Source organism: Schistocerca nitens, chromosome 2 (genome assembly GCF_023898315.1).
Source record: "Schistocerca nitens isolate TAMUIC-IGC-003100 chromosome 2, iqSchNite1.1, whole genome shotgun sequence".
Taxonomy (NCBI): domain Eukaryota; kingdom Metazoa; phylum Arthropoda; class Insecta; order Orthoptera; family Acrididae; genus Schistocerca; species Schistocerca nitens.
The window spans coordinates 321,719,738-321,738,899 of NC_064615.1; the positions used below are offsets into that span (position 1 = coordinate 321,719,738).

The following is a 19,162-nucleotide window of genomic DNA, read 5'->3' on the forward strand; positions in this document are numbered from 1 at the left end:
GTGTACTTTGCTCTTGGCCACAGTTTGGCAATGGTCATTCATCCTAAAGTGGTATTTCATCTCCCAGGAAGCCTCAACAACATCCTAGACCATCCCTATGAACAGTAAGTCTCTCCTGAGCCACAGTTCTGGGTGACTTTCCCAAAATCTACCCCTTTTCCTAGACCTCTTCAGTCCTTTTTCTTCACTCATCTTCCTTCCCCTTCAACCCATCTGCCTTAAGAAGGAGCCACTGGCTCCTAAAGCTTGCCAATTACAACAGTCTTTTATGTGTGTGTTCTGCTGCCACTTGGTGAGTAGATTTTTGATCTATCCCATTAAATAACATTGATGTTGGCATTATAAGTTGCATAACCTGGCAGTTGCAGTGCAAGCTGGATTCCAACACCAGTCATCAGTGATGCAAATTCCCATAACAGGAAAATGTGGTGCCAAAGCCATAAAACCTTGACTACAGAGCAATGGAAGAAAGTCATTTGGTCATATATGTATTGTTTCATATTGTTTCCAACTTCTGGCCGAGTTTGTGTCCCAAGAGTGAAATATGGCGGGGGTTCAGCGGTGCTTTGGACAGCTATAATGTAATATTTCATGAGCCCAATAGTTACTCTGCAAGGTCACATTACTGCCAATGATGATGTGACTGTTTTGGCTGATCAGGTCCATTCGATGATATGATGTTTGTTCCTCAGTGGGGATTCTGTGTTCCAAAACCACAAGATTTCTCTTTGTACATCTTACATCATCCAGGATTGGTTTTGTGAACACAAGGATGAATTGTCACATTTCTGTGGGCACCACAGTCACCATTTATAAATATTATTAAACCTTTGTGGTCTACTTTGGAAGGAAGGTTGCATAATCGCTATCTGCCACTATGATCATTACTTGAACCTGGCAGCTATGATCATTACTTGAACCAGGCACTGTTTTTCAGATAAAATGGTGTAAGATTACCTTGAAAACCATACAATATCTTTATTTATCCATATGACTGGAATATTTTTGTTTATCCTTATGACTGGAAGCTTTTTTATATGCCAATGGTTTTCCTACAGTGCAGTAGGCCTGGTAATGTGTTGTATTTGTGGTGTTTCCATATTTTTGTCCACTCTCTGTGTGTAATAGGAAATTACGTTTTGTTCCCATATTTACGTTTAAAATTGCACAGTTGAGTCATAACAGACTGTATTTACTTGTTAGGCATACTTCCTTATTGCTGCCTGTATTTTGTGTACAATGAGAGTTCTGTTGCAAACTTATGTAATGCAACAAAATTTTATTCTAACTATTTAAAATCTGTTTTGTATTTTCAGCTCTTTTGTTGTGTTATTAGCCTAAGAAATACATTCATAAATTTGTCACCTTAATGCCACCAAGAAGATAAACATTAACATAAATTCACAAGTTAGAGTATTTTTACTGTGCTTTGTGTGGAAACAATTGGACTGCTAGTACACATGGAAGTTGTATCAAATTAGTGTAATATTTCAACAATGTAGGAAAAGACAGATTGCTACTTAACTGTAAAGTAGACATGTTAAATTGCAGACAGGTGCAATTAAAAGACACTTACATATTTCTGTTGATCAGTATTTATCCCTAAATTATAACGATGCATAGTGTTTTCATTTGCAGTGCTTATGAAAAATTCTTTTAGTCTGTACCCATCACTTATTGCTATAGCCAAGATATATATTATTAACATAAAGAAAGAGGGTGAAAGCAATATTAAACTATTTTTGTCATTTAATTTGTGATGATAGGGAACTTGTTATTTCCAAAAATTATGTAGTAATATGTTATTGTTCCTTCAGGACTAACACAAATGACTGGACCAGTTTCATATCATAGCTGTGAAAATTGCCATGTGCACCCATTAATGTACAGGGAGTGGCAGAACTGACTAAGCAGTTTTAAGGAGCAATAAAAAGTAAATCTGGATGTATAGAGAAAAAATGTTTTTATTTTCTAAATTAGTACAATATACCATTTTACATACACTTAGTTTTGAAAATAATGTCCTCAAGATGGCAACCATTAGCATCAACACATTGTTGTAGACGATCCCTGAAGTTTCGAGCAGCTGTTGCACACATATTGCAGGGTATGGCGTTCCCTTCATCAGTAATCCGCTCTTTTAACTATGGTGGGATGTGAGGGCGCCTTTTGGAAACTGTTCCTTCAAATATCCTCAAAGAAAGTAGTCACAAATGCTCAAATCTGGTGATGGCACAGGCCACTCATCATCATCCCTCAAAGAGATGAGGTGTCCCGGAAACATTTCTCTCAAAACATCAAGTGAAATTCGAGCTGTGTGAGCAGTGGCTCCATCCTGTTGGAACCACAAGTCCCCCAGTCCATGTTCTTCAACAATCTTGTCCATTCTGGGTTGCAGAAAATTTTGCAACATTGAAACATAATGTATGGAACTCACTGTCACGGTCACTCCTTCCTCCTCGAAAAAGTAAGGGCCTACCATGCCAAATTGTGATATGACACACCTCACTGTCACTTTAGGAGAATGTTGCAGTCTTTCATGAATAATTTGCAAGTTATTTTCAGCCCAGTACCGAAAGTTTTCTTTATTCACGCACCACCTAAGATGAAAATGTGCCTCATCACTACCAAAGAAAGCTGCATTCGGAGGAATCTGAGCAAGCATTTCCTTACACAGATTTTGATGGTTGGCATAGCCTGCTGGGCGTAATTCTTGAACAAGCATTATTTTGAAAGGATGGAACTTCAAATCTCATTGCAGAATCCTTCTCAAACTGCGGTCTGAAATCCCCAACGCAACAGCATGTTGTCGAGCAGAACATTGCGGCGATTCTTGAACTGCTATTCTCACCTGCTGCACATTTTCTGGTGTTCTGATAGATCTGCGTCAGCCATGTGTATCTATTCTTAGTGTGCTACCAGTTTCCTCCAACTGCTGAACCCAAGACCGAATTGTGTTTGCATTAGGAATGACATTGTTGCATGGAATCTTGAACTGTCACCGAAAAGCTCATTGTGTAGTGATCACAGGTCTGTTGTTTTCATAATAAGTGCGAACAGCAAAACCAGACCATGTTGGCTTCTGAAATGGGGTCAACGACTGAACAGAGGCAGACCACGTGCAACTGGCTATCCCCACCACGGCACCGGCGGTAATCGATAGAAACTGCTTAGTCGGTTCTGCTGCACCTTTACATGTCTTATGGCTATCTGGATGATGTTTATGTGAAAATACTGAGATGTAGATTGTGGACTAATGTCAACATTTCTGATAGACAATCATAAGAACTCAGAACATGACAGTAAGTATAAGGCATAGTATGTAGACTCTCATGGTCAGTGTCCATGTGAATAAAATCCTTTTGGGTATTTGATCACCTAATTTTGAACCATAAAAATAACTGTAAAACCAATATTTTGATTAATTTTACAATGATTCTCTTCAGGATGATCAAACTGCTGGGTTCTGGATGTGATCTCATACATACCATCCTTTTTCGATTGTCATGTGACACTGGACATCACAATCCTGGAATTTAATTGGGCAATTCAAAGTGAAGACATCTGAGGAGGGATGGTTGTACAAAAGTCTGTTCCCTGTGCTGCCCTGGTAGATGATGGGCACACAATGGCAGCTTGTACCCAGAGCTAGCAAGACATTGATTTCATGTGGTATTCTCTTGTGGTCACTTATTTCTGCTGTTGAATCTTGGTCTTGAGGAGTTGCTGTCTGCTGAACACACATGTCCCTCTGGAGTGGGGTCACTGGCAGTTGGACTGTTGGCAATATGTAACCAAGCTCCATGTTCAATTGCCTCAACAGCCTCCATTATTTTCTACTGTTGCATCTGAGTCTGGTGAGGAAGAGCTTCTGAAAACTGATAGACTGTTACAGTTCAAAAGATAGTGTTCAGCTATTGCAGATTTCTTGTGTCCTAAAGATCATTCTCCTTTATGTGAGTGTTAATCTGTTCCCCAATTTGACCAACATAGACATTGCTGCATTCAGATCGAAGTTGGTGAATGCCTGCAGTGTGGAGAGCATCTATGGAATGCTTCATGGACTTTAGTAGATCCCCTCTCATTACATGAGGGGCATCAATAATCTTGTAGGCAAGACAATAAAATGGAGATGAATTAAATGACTATTTTGGAGTGGCTACAAGATCTGAGGTCTTCCTACCTGTCTCAACTATTCACTTTATAATAGTGAACTAACATTACTATTACTGTACTTTTGCATGATGTGTGATTAAAATATTAGACTTTACATGCCTGACAAGTTACTGTTCATTTTAACTCATAGTATTAACATTTACGGGGTCTCATTTAATCAGGCTAAGTCATACATAATTTACTCTACAGCTGAACTATCTAATAAAGTTTAGAAAGGAGCTAATTCCTACTCATAATTATTTGAGTTTCCATCTCTTCAGAAACAAATGCAGTGTCGCTCTTATACTGCTCTTCTTTTACCATCCAAAAAGTGCCTGGACTGAGTTTGTGCCTAATGCATAAGCCTTTTTTCTTCCCCTTATATCATAACCTTTATTGAGAACAATTGACATCTAGTATTAATGTAATTAGGAATGGTATTCATTTGTATCAGTTTTACAAAGAAGTTGTGTCCAGCATCAACATATTATACAACTTCTAATTTCACTATGTTATTCTACTCATAATAAACAATGAAGTCCATAATTATTACTATAAAAGAAAATAGTGACATTAATTAATTTTAATTAAAACTGGCGCAAGCACAGGTAGGAGTAAATAATGCTGGTATCAAAATCATTGATTTTCCAATCTAAAACACCAAGCATAAAATAACAAAGTAAATTTGGATACAAGTTGGAAAAGTGTGTTCTGGTCAGCACCATTCTATTTAATAGAAAAGTTAATATTTAAAAATTTGTAACTTATATAGTGAAAAATAACTACACACTTTTGTGTTATTAACCTAAATATCTTGTTATGTGAACTCAGCACAAAATGATCAGAACGCAACCATACTGAAATATTCCTTCCATCTACTCTCTGGCTTCCGTGATATAATGAGAAGGCACACTCGCAACCTCAGCCAGAATCCACATAGTCTTATAGAAGTGTAGCATGCAAGATCAGTGACGCGACAAGCTGTTTCCACGGATTTAATTCGAAATGTTTTTGGTGGACCTGGATTAATTGCCTACTGTGGCACACTATCCAGTCATATTAAATAAGGGTTGCAAGCCTTGATTTGGCCTGCAAGACAGGTTTAAATTTGACAAGTCAAACATTGTGTAATTATTTTCAGATAAGATTCCTATATGTGATCGCTGGATTGGAAATGTTCACTGATAACAGTTCAATAAATCACCTGATACTGGCTATTGTCAACTGCCATTGATAATTACTGAGTTCAGTGTCAACAGGGAAAGGTTACTCATGAACATCCCTCTCAGATTTTCATGGATATGGATGAAGTTTACTAGCATCAGATAACTCTAGCCAAGTCTGTCACTTCTTTCTCTAACCACCAATTCCAGCTAGCAAATATCTTGATGTTTGCTCAGAATCCTTATTTTACTGTAAAAGTGCACACGTAAAACTTCTCACCACTCACAGTTACTCCTCACCATTTGCAAAGAACAAAAGGAAAATGCCTAAGCAGAAATTACAGTCCACACACAGGAATGCCCTTCGGAGTTCTCTCATTCTTACATATTGAACTCAGTCACTTGGTTGATCAAGAAAGATCACCTACTGCCAATTTCTGATATACACAATAAAGACACAGTCTCTGCCTCAGAAGGCACACCATTTCTACACTTCTGATTTTGTGATCACCCTATCATTTTACAAAATTTTTAAAACATAGGCCTTTCAGCCAGTCAGAAACCAACAGCAAAAAGTATGCATTGTTATTGACCATTCCCCTGTTACTGCTTACTGCACACCTGAAAAGTGCTTCCCTCAACAGAACATTAAGAACCCTTTCTGCAAAGTTCATTTAGGGAAATTTCTCTCCCTGTAAAGCCAACTGTTTAGAAGGATTAGGGAAAATCCAGCTGATTCTCTTCAAGCTGAACAAAACCCTCTTACTCCCATTCACTGGAAATTGGCCAAGCCAACTTTCAACTACAGTGCTGAAAATGGACTAGAAATGATTTGTTTCAGTATACAGAAGCAGATTAATTAAATAGCCAGAATATTCTCTTTTTCCACATTAGTAATGATATGAATGATCTACAAAAAAATACGACTAGCTTAACAACTAATTCTTCTTGTTTAGATGATTATTGAAACTTATTTATCATTTTTGTAGAAGAAATTTCCATCTCATCATTCACAGTTAAGAAAAACAACCATTTTCATCAGTTTTCTCACAGGAAGTGTACTTGATAGTTGTCAATTGGCCTTATTTGCAAGGAATCTTCTTCTTCATTTGACTCCTTTCAATGAAGTTTGTGTTGCTGTTGTGGCTTTTCAGTTGGGCAATAGTACACAGCAATATTCTGTTGACACAAGTGGTTAATTTAAGTAAGTTGTGGGACAGTATAACGAGTTTTGTGGGCACATATTCCCTGAAGAAAATAACAAGGTTTTAAAGTGAATCACAGTGTTCTATTTCTTGTTTATGTTCCTGTGTACTGCTCAGTGCATCCAGTATATGATCATCTTTAAACACACTACTGTTAATATCACAAGTCTAATCAGTGATTTGTCTTTTTAGCATTTTAGCTTTGTTTACTTCTGTTGCAGGTACAGCATTGGGTACTGTGATATCCTTCCCCTTATCTGGAGTCATTGCTGGCTTTTTAGGTTGGGAATGGGTCTTCTATATTATGGGAGCTCTAGCTTCAATCTGGCTTGTACTCTGGATCTGCCTCATAAAAGACACTCCTGAACAACAGTACTTCATCACTGAGGAGGAGAGGAATATGATAATGGATACAACTGGTGACAGGGTGCACCATTCAGTAAGTTTTGCTAGACCATGTTTTCAGATTTTTTGTAGTGCATGACATTACCAGACATGCAACCGTAGCTACAGGTATCTTTTTTCTGTCAACAAGTTGAGCTATTTGTTGTTGTAATGTTGACCATCCTGGAAGAACATAGTAAATTAGTGAAAATGATGGGTGTTGCTAATGTAAGTTTCTTTCCAAAGGATATTGTGTCATTAAATTTTAGCATAGAAAGGAAAATGGGTCCACCAAATTGGAACCAGACGGGCAAGAAAAGTATGAGGAGCTGTAAAAAATCTTACATTTCTGTAGCTGGTAAAGATATGCCTGGAAAAAAAGAACTATATTAAAAGTGGTACATGCAAAAATGTTGTTTATTTACATATTTATTTATTTATTCATCTTTTTATTCCTGTTTAGATATATATTGGATACATCAGTGTACATTTACAACTATAGGTACAAGGTAAATTACATTTTGAGCACATCTATTATTATTTACAATAGACTTATACACATATGTAAAATAATTAATGAAAACACAGGCAGTATAAAAATTTCAATATTAGTTTAATTTGCTACATATAAGCAACCAGTTTCAATTTCTATTGCAATGGATGAGACATAAGAAAAATTTTTATGTTTCCTTTCATTGACACAGTGTATTTAGCAGTTCTCAAGATATTATTTTCTAATTCTTTTGGACTGGTCTAAAAATATTTCTTAACACTGTACAAACATGCTGTTTTTAAGTACTCTCTTAGTTTTATTTTGGACACTGGTAGTGCTGTTATACTTTTTAAACTGCTTGGTAATCTGTTGTATAATAAGTAGACTGCTCTAGTGTGGTCTTTATCAGCCAGTTGTTGTCAGATACTGTTGATGTGACAGTCATCTTTTACATTTATTCAGTAATTGTGTAATTCACTGATTAGCATTGGTGTACAATTTAATTTGAGGTACATGATAGTTTCAAATATATACATAATGTAAGTAATAATTTTGTATTCTTTGAATTTGAGTTTACAGGACTTGCTTGGTGATAGCCTTCCAGTACATCTGATTTTATTTTCCTTTTTTTAGTGGTCTGTTCATATGCACATTTTCTGCCCTACCCAACATTATTACGCAGTATGCTAAATCTGGAATGGAATATGTAGGAATTTGGTTTTCTACCTGCTAGCACAATTAGAAATACCATACAAGCAGATTGCTGAAGACTGAGCATGTGCTATGGAAAGAGGAAAACCGAAACAAATGCATTGATATGCAAACAGTATTTATTGAACAAGATATATCTACCACAGGGGTTATATAACAAATTAACATGGAGGCATGCCACCAACAATGTTGCCGAGAGTTATGCAAAATCTAGGGAAAGACACATGTACAATGGTCATGTCACTGTGTGCTGACCTGTAACAAAATACCATTAACAAAGCGAAATTAAGGCCCAATTACAGGTTCACATTCGCAGAGCAGAGAACAAAACCGGTGCATTGCATGAGACCTCTCTCCATGATTTGCAACTGCACGCTGAAAACACTATATACAATATTTCTCTCTGAGTGTTTTAAGTTGGTCGTATCTACATGAATTTATATTCCCACAAAGGAAAGGGGTGCAATGTTCAATAATAACCACATCAGATTATGAATGAATGTAACTATAAGTTCATGCAAAGCGTTAATACAATGACATTACTTCATGTGCTAATAGGCACATGCACGTGGGTAGGTGACTTGTTGAGAGCCTGTGAGGCATCTCAAACACACTGGCATGGGCATGCAATCTGTACTGTTTGGTGAGATTTGGAGGAGGGGGGCGGTCATCCTTACTAATGTTAATGTAGTGGTAATCAAGAAGCAGTTCATGGAATAACTGTCTAGGAAAGGGCACTTTGGGTGTCCGATTACAACTAAGAAGGGTAGGCTGACTGTTCTTGCTGACTATAGAAGTAGCCTGCAATGCTTGCACTGTGTGGTCACATGAGGCCAACTTTCCAGTACATGGTCTACTGGCTGCTCGTTCACGCATCTAGCAGCACTGTGTGGCAAGCTGTTAAGTTATCTGTCACATGATTAAACATTACATATCACTCAGTGGTGGCATTCAGAGTCACTTGCTCAGTGTCTACAGGAAGAGTGTCAGCCTTGGGGATAACATTCCAGCCACACGTTTTGCCAAGGAAAACCCACATATCGCAAAGAAGCAGCTGGAGAAAGTCCATGCCAGTAGGGTGTTAGCTATGAATATAAATCTGGGTACGTGCAGATGCATCTTCTGCTGCTAGGAAAGATGAGTGGCAGGCATGAACATTTGGGTGCGCATTGCCACACATAGTACGTCTAACAGTGATCTACACTCATGCTCATAAATTAAGGATAATTGCAGAATGTGGTGCTACACAACGTGGCACTACAAAAAATTGGTGCTAATATCATAGGCACATAGGGAACACACGCAACACAGATCTGTAAGTCCACGGTATTGGTGATAAGTTGAGAAAACCGTCCTGAAACACATGTGCTACAAAATGCCACTGTTTCCTGCGCCTGTCCCCCGACATCAAATGGGATATGATCACCATGCACACATACACAGGCCGCACAATGGGTTGGCATACTCTGAATCAGGTGGTCGAGCAGCTTCTGGGGTGTAGCCTCACATTCTTGCAACAGTGCCTGTTGGAGCTCCTGAAGTGTTGTAGGGGTTTGAAGATGTGCAGCGATACGTCGACTGAGAGCATCCCAGATGTGCTCAATGGGGTTTAGGTCTGGAGAACAGGCAGGTCACTCCATTCGCCTGATATCTTCTGTTTCAAGGTATTCCTCCATGATGGCAGCTCAGTGGGGCCATGCGTTATCATCCATCAGGAGGAAGGTGAGACCCACTGCACCCCTGGAAAGGTGGACATACTGGTGCAAAATGACGTTCCGATACACCTGACCTGTTACAGTTCCTCTGTCAAAGGCATGCAGGGGTGTACATGCACCAATCATAATCCCAACCCACATCATCAAACCATGACCTCCATACAGTTCCCTTTCAAGGACATTAAGGGGTTGCTATCTGGTTCCTGGTTTACGCCAGATGAAAACCTGGCTAGACTCACTGTTCAGACTATACCTGGACTCGTCCGTGAACATAGCCTGGGATCACTGTTCCAGTGACCATGTACTATGTTCTTGACACCAGGCTTTACGGGGTCTCCTGTGACCAGGGGTCAGTGGAATGCACCTTGCAGGTTGCCAGGCGAATAAACCATGTCTTTTTAGTCATCTGTAGATTGTGTGTCTGGAGACAACTGTTCCAGTGGCTACGGTAAGGTCCTGAGCAAGGCTACCCGCAGTACTCCGTGGTCATCTGCAGGCACTAATGGTGAGATATTGGTCTTCTTGTGGTGTTGTACACTGTGGATGTCCCGTACTGTAGTGCCTGGACACATATCCTGTCTGCTGGAATCATTGCCATAATCTTGAGATGACACTTGGTTGCACACGGAGGGCCCGTGCTACGACTTGCTGTGTTCGACCAGCCTCCAGTCACCCTAGTATTCTACCCCTCATAACATCATCAATGTGTGTTCTTTGAGCCATTTTCAACACACAGTCACCGTTAGCACGTCTGAAAATGTCTGCACACTCACTCGCTGCGCTGTATTCTGACAGGCACCAACACACCTCTACGTATGTCGACTGCTGCCAGCACCACCGTGCGATGACCACAGGTCAAATGCACTGCATGGTCATACCCCGAGGTGATTTAAACCCGCAAACTGCCCACCAGAGCATTATTTCACCATGTAACAGCATTATCCTTAATTTATGAGTATGAGTGTACATAAACAGTGTGGAACATTTTATTTATCAAAAATACTTTGCTACTTATGTTTGAGCTGATCTTTTCCATATTATTTTACTAGATCATAAGTCTGTCTATTGTTAATCTCAGGAACTTGTAACTGTCAACTTCTGTTAGTAATGTGCCTAAAAATCTTATATTTAGTTCCACTTCATTTGTTGTTCACTTTGCAAGTATTTCCATGTAAGTTGTTTTCTTTTGATTTACAAATATTTTGTTTTCATTTAAATATCCATTTGCCTTTCTATATCCATGATAGTTCTTGTTTCTATATCATTTATTGAGCTACTGCTTATAATGAGGGATTTATCATCTGCATACACCATTACATTTTCTTTTACTGATGCTGACATGCGTACCATTATAACATAACAATATAATAGAGGGAAACATTCCACATGGGAAAAATATATCTAAAAACAAAGATAATGTGACTTACCGAACGAAAGTGCTGGCAGGTCGATAGACACACAAACAAACACAAACACAAAATTCAAGCTTTCGCAACAAACTGTTGCCTCATCAGGAAAGAGGGAAGGAGAGGGAAAGACGAAAGGATGTGGGTTTTAAGGGAGGGTGTAAGGAGTCATTCCAATCCCGGGAGCGGAAAGACTTACCTTAGGGGGAAAAAAGGACGGGTATACACTCGCACGCACACACACATCCATCTGCACGTACACAGACACAAGCAGACATATTTAAAGACAAAGAGTTTGGGCAGAGATGTCAGTCGAGGCGGAAGTGAAGAGGCAAAGATGATGTTGAATGACAGGTGAGGTATGAGTGGCGGCAACTTGAAATTACCGGAGATTGAGGCCTGGTGGGTAACGGGAAGAGAGGATATATTGAAGAGCAAGTTCCCATCTCCGGAGTTTGGATAGGTTGGTGTTGGTGGGAAGTATCCAGATAACCCGGACGGTGTAACACTGTGCCAAGATGTGCTGGCCGTGCACCAAGGCATGTTTAGCCACAGGGTGATCCTCATTACCAACAAACACTGTCTGCCTGTGTCCATTCATGTGAATGGACAGTTTGTTGCTGGTCATTCCCACATAGAATGCATCACAGTGTAGGCAGGTCAGTTGGTAAATCACGTGGGTGCTTTCACATGTGGCTCTGCCTTTGATCGTGTACACCTTCCGGGTTACAGGACTGGAGTAGGTGGTGGTGGGAGGGTGCATGGGACAGATTTTACACCGGGGGCAGTTACAAGGGTATGAGCCAGAGGTTAGGGAAGGTGGTTTGGGGATTTCATAGGGATGAACTAACAGGTTACGAAGGTTAGGTGGACGGCGGAAAGACACTCTTGGTGGAGTGGGGAGGATTTCATGAAGGATGGATCTCATTTCAGGGCAGGATTTGAGGAAGTCGTATCCCTGCTGGAGATCCACATTCAGAGTCTGGTCCAGTCCCGGAAAGTATCCTGTCACAAGTGGGGCACTTTTGTGGTTCTTCTGTGGGGGATTCTGGGTTCGAGGGGATGAGGAAGTGGCTCTGGTTATTTGCTTCTGTACCAGGTCGGGAGGGTAGTTGCGAGATGCGAAAGCTGTTGTCAGGTTGTTGGTGTAATGGTTCAGGGATTCCGGACTGGAGCAGATTCGTTTGCCACGAAGACCTAGGCTGTAGGGAAGGGACCGTTTGATGTGGAATGGGTGGCAGCTGTCATAATGCAGGTACTGTTGCTTGTTGGTGGGTTTGATGTGGACGGACGTGTGAAGCTGCCCATTGGACAGGTGGAGGTCAACGTCAAGGAAAGTGGCATGGGATTTGGAGTAGGACCAGGTGAATCTGATGGAACCAAAGGAGTTGAGGTTGGAGAGGAAATTCTGAAGTTCTTCTTCACTGTGAGTCCAGATCATGAAGATGTCATCAATAAATCTGTACCAAACTTTGGGTTGGCAGGCCTGGGTAACCAAGAAGGCTTCCTCTAAGCGACCCATGAATAGGTTGGCGTACGAGGGGGCCATCCTGGTACCCATGGCTGTTCCCTTTAATTGTTGGTATGTCTGGCGTTCAAAAGTGAAGAAGTTGTGGGTCAGGGTGAAGCTGGCTAAGGTGATGAGGAAAGAGGTTTTAGGTAGGGTGGCAGGTGATCGGCGTGAAAGGAAGTGCTCCATCGCAGCGAGGCCCTGGACGTGCGGAATATTTGTGTATAAGGAAGTGGCATCAATGGTTACAAGGATGGTTTCCGGGGGTAACAGATTGGGTAAGGATTCCAGGCGTTCGAGAAAGTGGTTGGTGTCTTTGATGAAGGATGGGAGACTGCATGTAATGGGTTGAAGGTGTTGATCTACGTAGGCAGAGATCCGTTCTGTGGGGGCTTGGTAACCAGCTACAATGGGGCGGCTGGGATGATTGGGTTTGTGGATTTTAGGAAGAAGGTAGAAGGTAGGGGTGCGGGGTGTCGGTGGGGTCAGGAGGTTGATGGAGTCAGGTGAAAGGTTTTGCAGGGGGCCTAAGGTTCTGAGGATTCCTTGAAGCTCTGCCTGGACATCGGGAATGGGGTTACCTTGGCAAACTTTGTATGTGGTGTTGTCTGAAAGCTGACGCAGTCCGTCAGCCACATACTCCCGACGATCAAGTACCACGGTCGTGGAACCCTACTCCGCCGGCAGAATGAAGATGGATCGGTCAGCCTTCAGATCATGGATAGCCTGGGCTTCAGCAGTGGTGATGTTGGGAGTAGGATCAAGGTTTTTTAAGAAGGATTGAGATGCAAGGCTGGAAGTCAGAAATTCCTGGAAGGTTTGGAGAGGGTGATTTTGAGGGAGAGGAGGTGGGTCCCGCTGTGATGGAGGACGGAACTGTTCCAGGCAAGGTTCAATTTGGATAGTGTCTTGGGGAGTTGGATCATTAGGGGTAGGATTAGGATCATTTTTCTTCGTGGCAAAGTGATATTTCCACCAGAGAGTAAGAGTGTAGGACAGTAAATCTTTGACGAGGGCTGTTTGGTTGAATCTGGGAGTGGGGCTGAAGGTGAGGCCTTTGGATAGGACAGAGGTTTCGGATTGGGAGAGAGGTTTGGAGGAAAGGTTAACTACTGAATTAGGGTGTTGTGGTTCCAGGTTGTGTTGATTGGAATTGTGAGGTTTTGGAGGGAGTGGAGCTGGAAGTGGGAGATTGAGTAGATGGGAGAGACTGGGTTGGTGTGCAATGAGAGGAGGTTGAGGTTTGCTGGAAAGGTTGTGAAGGGTGAGTGAGTTGCCTTTCCGGAGGTGGGAAACCAGGAGATTGGATAGTTTTTTGAGGTGGAGGGTGGCATGCTGTTCTAATTTACGGTTGGCCTGTAGGAGGATGCTCTGAACAGCCGGTGTGGATGTGGGAGATGAAAGATTAAGGACTTTTATTAAGGATAGGAGTGGACGGGTGTGTTCATTGGCTGAGTTGATGTGTAGGTGAAGGGTTAGGTGGGTGAGGGCAGTGGATTGTTCAGTTTGGAACTGGTATAGGGACTGATGGAAAGAGGGGTTGCAGCCAGAGATGGGAACTTTAAGTGTGAGGCCTTTGGGGGTAATGCCAAATGTCAGACAAGCCTGAGAAAATAGAATATGGGAGCGTAATCTGGCTAGGGCGAAGGCATGTTTGCAGAGGGAATGTAAATAAAACTTAATGGGGTCATTGTGGGGGTGTTGTGAGGGTGACATGGTATTAGAAGGTGGAAAGTGTAACATGAGGTGAAATGAATATATATATATATATATATATATATATATATATATATATATATATATATATATATAAAAAAATCACTCCTGGAAATGGAAAAAGGAACACATTGACACCGGTGTGTCAGACCCACCATACTTGCTCCGGACACTGCGAGAGGGCTGTACAAGCAATGATCACACGCACGGCACAGCGGACACACCAGGAACCGCGGTGTTGGCCGTCGAATGGCGCTAGCTGCGCAGCATTTGTGCACCGCCGCCGTCAGTGTCAGCCAGTTTGCCATGGCATACGGAGTTCCATCGCAGTCTTTAACACTGGTAGCATGCCACGACAGCGTGGACGTGAACCGTATGTGCAGTTGACGGACTTTGAGCGAGGGCATATAGTGGGCATGCGGGTGGCCGGGTGGACGTACCGCCGAATTGCTCAACACGTGGGGCATGAGGTCTCCACAGTACATCGATGTTGTCGCCAGTGGTCGGCGGAAGGTGCACGTACCCGTCGACCTGGGACCAGACCGCAGCGACGCACGGATGCACGCCAAGACCGTAGGATCCTACGCAGTGCTGTAGGGGACCGCACCGCCACTTCCCAGCAAATTAGGGACACTGTTGCTCCTGGGGTATCGGCGAGGACCATTCGCAACCGTCTCCATGAAGCTGGGCTACGGTCCCGCACACCGTTAGGCCGTCTTCCGCTCACGCCCCAAAATCGTGCAGCCCGCCTCCAGTGGTGTCGACAGGCGTGAATGGAGGGACGAATGGAGACGTGTCGTCTTCAGCGATGAGAGTCGCTTCTGCCTTGGTGCCAATGATGGTCGTATGCGTGTTTGCCGCCGTGCAGGTGAGCGCCACAATCAGGACTGCATACGACCGAGGCACACAGGGCCAACACCCGGCATCATGGTGTGGGGAGCGATCTCCTACACTGGCCGTACACCACTGGTGATCGTCGAGGGGACACTGAATAGTGCACGGTACATCCAAACCGTCATCGAACCCATCGTTCTACCATTCCTAGACCGGCAAGGGAACTTGCTGTTCCAACAGGACAATGCACGTCCGCATGTATCCCGTGCCACCCAACGTGCTCTAGAAGGTGTAAGTCAACTACCCTGGCCAGCAAGATCTCCGGATCTGTCCCCCATTGAGCATGTTTGGGACTGGATGAAGCGTCGTCTCACGCGGTCTGCACGTCCAGCATGAACGCTGGTCCAACTGAGGCGCCAGGTGGAAATGGCATGGCAAGCCGTTCCACAGGACTACATCCAGCATCTCTACGATCGTCTCCATGGGAGAATAGCAGCCTGCATTGCTGCGAAAGGTGGATATACACTGTACTAGTGCCGACATTGTGCATGCTCTGTTGCCTGTGTCTATGTGCCTGTGGTTCTGTCAGTGTGATCATGTGATGTATCTGACCCCAGGAATGTGTCAATAAAGTTTCCCCTTCCTGGGACAATGAATTCACGGTGTTCTTATTTCAATTTCCAGGAGTGTATTTTCATTTCACCTCATGTTACACTTTCCACCTTCTAATACCATGTCACCCTCACAACACCCCCACAACGACCCCATTAAGTTTTATTTACATTCCCTCCGCAAACATGCCTTCGCCCTAGCCAGATTACGCTCCCATATTCTATTTTCTCAGGCTTGTCTGACATTTGGCATTACCCCCAAAGGCCTCACACTTAAAGTTCCCATCTCTGGCTGCAACCCCTCTTTCCATCAGTCCCTATACCAGTTCCAAACTGAACAATCCATTGCCCTCACCCACCTAATCCTTCACCTACACATCAACTCAGCCAATGAACACACCCGTCAACTCCTATCCTTAATAAAAGTCCTTAATCTTTCATCTCCCACATCCACACCGGCTGTTCAGAGCATCCTCCTACAGACCAACCGTAAATTAGAACAGCATGCCACCCTCCACCTCAAAAAACTATCCAATCTCCTGGTTTCCCACCTCCGGAATGGCAACTCACTCACCCTTCACAACCTTTCCAGCAAACCTCAACCTCCTCTCATTGCACACCAACCCAGTCTCTCCCATCTACTCAATCTCCCACTTCCAGCTCCACTCCCTCCAAAACCTCAAAATTCCAATCAACACAACCTGGAACCACAACACCCTAATTCAGTAGTTAACCTTTCCTCCAAACCTCTCTCCCAATCCGAAACCTCTGTCCTATCCAAAGGCCTCACCTTCAGCCCCACTCCCAGATTCAACCAAACAGCCCTCGTCAAAGATTTACCTTCCTACACTCGTACTCTCTGCTGGAAATATCACTTTCCCACGAAGAAAAATGATCCTAATCCTACTCCTAATGATGCAACTCCCCAAGACACCATCCAAATTGAACCCTGCCTGGAACAGTTCCATCCTCCGTCGCAGCGGGACCCACATCCTCTTCCTCAAAATCACCCTCTCCAAACCTTCCAGGAAATTCTGACTTCCAGCCTTGCATCTCAATCCTTCTTAAAAAACCTTGATCCTACTCCCAACATCACCACTGCTGAAGCCCAGGCTATCCGTGATCTGAAGGCTGACCGATCCATCGTCATTCTTCCGGCGGACAAGGGTTCCACGACCGTGGTACTTGATCGTCGGGAGTATGTGGCTGAGGGACTGCGTCAGCTTTCAGACAACACCACATACAAAGTTTGCCAAGGTAACCCCATTCCCGATGTCCAGGCAGAGCTTCAAGGAATCCTCAGAACCTTAGGCCCCCTGCAAAACCTTTCACCTGACTCCATCAACCTCCTGACCCCACCGACACCCCGCACCCCTACCTTCTACCTTCTTCCTAAAATCCACAAACCCAATCATCCCAGCCGCCCCATTGTAGCTGGTTACCAAGCCCCCACAGAACGGATCTCTGCCTACGTAGATCAACACCTTCAACCCATTACATGCAGTCTCCCATCCTTCATCAAAGACACCAACCACTTTCTCGAACGCCTGGAATCCTTACCCAATCTGTTACCCCCGGAAACCATCCTTGTAACCATTGATGCCACTTCCTTACACACAAATATTCCGCACGTCCAGGGCCTCGCTGGGATGGAGCACTTCCTTTCACGCCGATCACCTGCCACCCTACCTAAAACCTCTTTCCTCATCACCTTAGCCAGCTTCACCCTGACCCACAACTTCTTCACTTTTGAACGCCAGACATACCAACAATTAAAGGGAACAGCCATGGGTACCAGGATGGCCCCCTCGTACGCCAACCTATTCATGGGTCGCTTAGAGGAAGCCTTCTTGGTTACCCAGGCCTGCCAACCCAAAGTTTGGTACAGATTTATTGATGACATCTTCATGATCTGAACTCACAGTGAAGAAGAACTTCAGAATTTCCTCTCCAACCTCAACTCCTTTGGTTCCATCAGATTCACCTGGTCCTACTCCAAATCCCATGCCACTTTCCTTGACGTTGACCTCCACCTGTCCAATGGGCAGCTTCACACGTCCGTCCACATCAAACCCACCAACAAGCAACAGTACATGCATTATGACAGCTGCCACCCATTCCACATCAAACGGTCCCTTCCCTACAGCCTAGGTCTTCGTGGCAAACGAATCTGCTCCAGTCCGGAATCCCTGAACCATTACACCAACAACCTGACAACAGCTTTCGCATCTCGCAACTACCCTCCCGACCTGGTACAGAAGCAAATAACCAGAGCCACTTCCTCATCCCCTCGAACCCAGAATCCCCCACAGAAGAACCACAAAAGTGCCCCACTTGTGACAGGATACTTTCCGGGACTGGACCAGACTCTGAATGTGGATCTCCAGCAGGGATACGACTTCCTCAAATCCTGCCCTGAAATGAGATCCATCCTTCATGAAATCCTCCCCACTCCACCAAGAGTGTCTTTCCGCCATCCACCTAACCTTCGTAACCTGTTAGTTCATCCCTATGAAATCCCCAAACCACCTTCCCTAACCTCTGGCTCATACCCTTGTAACTGCCCCCGGTGTAAAATCTGTCCCATGCACCCTCCCACCACCACCTACTCCAGTCCTGTAACCCGGAAGGTGTACACGATCAAAGGCAGAGCCACATGTGAAAGCACCCACGTGATTTACCAACTGACCTGCCTACACTGTGATGCATTCTATGTGGGAATGACCAGCAACAAACTGTCCATTCGCATGAATGGACACAGGCAGACAATGTTTGTTGGTAATGAGGATCACCCTGTGGCTAAACATGCCTTGGTGCACGGCCAAGCACATCTTGGCACAGTGTTACACTGTCCGGGTTATCTGGATACTTCCCACCAACACCAACCTATCCGAACTCCGGAGATGGGAACTTGCTCTTCAACATATCCTCTCTTCCCGTTACCCACCAGGCCTCAATCTCCGGTAATTTCAAGTTGCCGCCACTCATACCTCACCTGTCATTCAACATCATCTTTGCCTCTTCACTTCCGCCTCAACTGACATCTCTGCCCAAACTCTTTGTCTTTAAATATGTCTGCTTGTGTCTGTATGTGCAGATGGATGTGTGTGTGCGTGCGAGTGTATACCTGTCCTTTTTCCCCCTAAGGTAAGTCTTTCCGCTCCCGGGATTGGAATGACTCCTTACACTCTCCCTTAAAACCCACATCCTTTCGTCTTTCCCTCTCCTTCCCTCTTTCCTGATGAGGCAACAGTTTGTT

General features: G+C 43.6%; 1 protein-coding gene across 2 annotated transcripts in view; it reads left to right on the forward strand.

Annotated features, from left to right (window-relative positions):
- LOC126236108 (sialin) overlaps positions 1–19,162 on the forward strand; it is a 339,051-nt gene that overhangs the window by 252,450 nt on the left and 67,439 nt on the right. For both annotated transcript variants that reach the window (XM_049945176.1, XM_049945177.1), the window contains one exon: positions 6,745–6,962. In XM_049945176.1, the coding sequence (XP_049801133.1) occupies positions 6,745–6,962 (218 nt within the window). The remainder of the gene's footprint in view (positions 1–6,744; positions 6,963–19,162) is intronic.